The 2,807-nt window shown below is 40.8% G+C and overlaps 1 protein-coding gene across 1 annotated transcript in view; it reads left to right on the top strand.

The window, feature by feature from the left end:
- The window catches only part of LOC107571618 (semaphorin-6D-like), a gene marked incomplete at its 3' end in the record, with an annotated part of 37,238 nt that overhangs the window by 21,887 nt on the left and 12,544 nt on the right, over positions 1 to 2,807 (top strand). Inside the window, exon 11 of the mRNA XM_016257950.1 lies at positions 2,665 to 2,796. Within this exon, the coding sequence (XP_016113436.1) occupies positions 2,665 to 2,796 (132 nt within the window). The remainder of the gene's footprint in view (positions 1 to 2,664; positions 2,797 to 2,807) is intronic.

Here is a 2,807-nt window from a genome sequence, read left to right as displayed (position 1 = left end):
GAGATTCCTGTCAGAGTGACGTAGTTCTGCACAGGCCCCTCCCACGATTGTTGATTGGCAAGTCCGTCTTACCTTAGCTCCGCCCTGAGTGACTGTCATCAGTCCACCATTGTGTCGACTCTAGTGCAGGGGAAGACAAGAATGTCTCTGATTTAAGCGATTGAGGTGTTTTGTTGCTAATAATGAACATAGCAGTCGTCATTTACTCCCGACATCTGAAGACGCAGAGGATTACAATGTATTGTTGGCTATTGCTACAAATATACCCGTGCTACTTATGACTGCTTTTGTGCTCCAGGGTCACATAATAATGATTTTTACTATATGACAGTCAGTTGATTTTCAACATGATAGCAGCCTTTTATAATAGATTTATTTATTCTATTTATCTCATTTTTAACCGCTTTCTTGCCATCAACATGACAGTGGTAGCTGGAATTGCATTAAATTACAAACAAAAGTATTTTTGTATATTTCATCATTCTAAAAAAAAAAAAAGAAAAACAACACGCTATCTTGTCCGTGTTGTGTTGTCTCTACAGAGCCTCACTTCCTGCATGCTGTCGAATACGGCAACTACGTGTATTTCTTCTTCAGTGAGATCGCAGTGGAGCACACCGGCGCTGGGAAGGTAAAAGATGAGTGTGTGAGAAGATTTAGACATTCAGTTCTGTTATAAAATCAGTTAGTGATTCCTGCTTGCTCCTCGTGGTGTAGGTGGTGTATTCGCGCGTGGCGCGCGTGTGTAAGAACGACAGCGGCGGCTCCACGCGGGTGTTGGATCGCCACTGGACGTCATTTCTGAAGGCGCGCCTGAACTGCTCGGTTCCTGGAGACACGTTCTTCTACTTCGATGTGCTGCAGTCGCTCACCAACGTGCTGCAGATCAACCAGCGGCCCGCTGTGGTGGGAGTCTTCACCACACAGATCAACAGGTACACAGTCACCACTAGGGTTCGGTACCCAACTCTGTACTTTTTAGAGTACCTATTCACATTAAATTAATAACTAGGGATGTGACGATGAACCGTGAGCCGGTTGCAAATTGATTCAAATACGTGACGATTCAAATCGGTTGAGATGCCAAACAAATCGCGATACTGTTGGAGCAGGAGTTTATATGAATTATCTCTGAGGGCAAATGACTGTCTTTAAAAAAGTTTGTGGTATTTTCTTTTCATCTTGCCTCTGAACGATGCATATTAAAGTAGTGTTCATAAGCGCAGCTCTGCTTTGTTTACAGCGGTAACCAAGGAAACACTGTATCATTGCTGTTCATGAGCGCCACCTGCTGTCAGAGAGTGCATCTGCGTCTCATTCAGCCCGTCTGCTGCTTCCTTCAGATGTTTTATGTAGTATAGTTTCAATGAGCCGGTTGCAAATTGATTCAAATATGTGACGATTCAAATCGGTTGAGATGCCAAACAAATCGCGCGATACTGTTGGAGCAGGAGTTTATATGAATTATCTCTGAGGGCAAATGACTGTCTTTAAAAAAGTTTGTGGTATTTTCTTTTCATCTTGCCTCTGAACGATGCATATTAAAGTAGTGTTCATAAGCGCAGCTCTGCTTTGCTTACAGCGGTAACCAAGGAAACACTGTAGTTTCATAAGCAGAGTTTCCAAGTCTGCGGTTTTCTGGCAGAATTGGCTGCTTCCTTCAGATGTTTTATGTAGTATAGTTTCACAAAACTAAAGTCAGACCATTCTGTTTTTGCTTCAGATTTCGAAATTATACAATCTAATTTAGATTAAAAACTGCTCATGCTGCACGTACGCTGCATCTTTGTTTGGATCATGATTAAAATGCAATGGATGCCTCTAATTTTAAATGTTAAGAGCTTAGTTTGTTTATATGAAGAATTTTTTTTTTTTTTTTTAAATCAAGGCCCTGTAAAGTTTTTGAAAATAAACATGCATAGATACAGATCCTTGAAAGTGCTTGAATATATTTTGTGCAAGAAGTTTTCTGGAAAAAATACCATATTATCACCTCCGGTCCATTAATGTGTTAATGTGTTAAAACTTCATGGCCTATGCACACTAGCTTGGCGCAGAAGTTCTTCACTGTGAGTGAGGCAGACACAAAGTTACAAAGTTGTAATACAATATTGACCGTTTTTGCTCAAGTTCGCTGACGAAGTTTCAATCAAAGCCACAGCAGAACTGTTTTGTGTCTCTGAGCAACACAGCAGTGTTTTTCGATTCTGAATGAATCCACTTTTTTGAACGAATCAAGTGAGTCAATGATTCAGTAACCCTTTCATAAAGGCAGACGCCTCGATTCTGAATGAATCAGCCGTTTGAATGAATGACTAATGACTCGCTCATTAAAGCAGTCATTTACCGTCATCTACTGGTGGTTTGGTTTCATATTTACAAGTATTGCATTTTCCCCAACATTTTTAACTTGTATGTTCAAAAATATTTAAAACATTAATCTTACAAAATTATTTATGCATTTGAAATGTTGTGGTGTAAATGCATTTATGGCACCACGGTTTCATTAAACAGTCTGTGTGAATACATCTAATGCCACTTCAGATGCAGCTTCTGTTTCCTCTGCAGTGAAAAGATGAAGAGTTTGTTGGTACTGTACCGGTTAAAATGTGACACACACACACCGCACCACATGTTTGATCAGTCTGTGTCTGTGTGTCCCAGCATTCCCGGCTCAGCGGTGTGCGGGTTTTATTTGGATGACATTGAGCGAGTGTTTAATGGGAAATTTAAGGAGCAGAAGAACAGTGATTCGATGTGGACGCCTGTGCCTGAGGAACACGTGCCCAAACCACGGTAAAACACAC

This window comes from Sinocyclocheilus grahami, unplaced genomic scaffold (assembly GCF_001515645.1).
Source record: "Sinocyclocheilus grahami isolate Dianchi unplaced genomic scaffold, SAMN03320097.WGS_v1.1 scaffold1622.1, whole genome shotgun sequence".
NCBI classification, from domain to species: Eukaryota; Metazoa; Chordata; class Actinopteri; order Cypriniformes; family Cyprinidae; genus Sinocyclocheilus; species Sinocyclocheilus grahami.
Note: the sequence above shows the minus strand (reverse complement) of the source record. Positions and strands in the feature narration are given on the sequence as shown.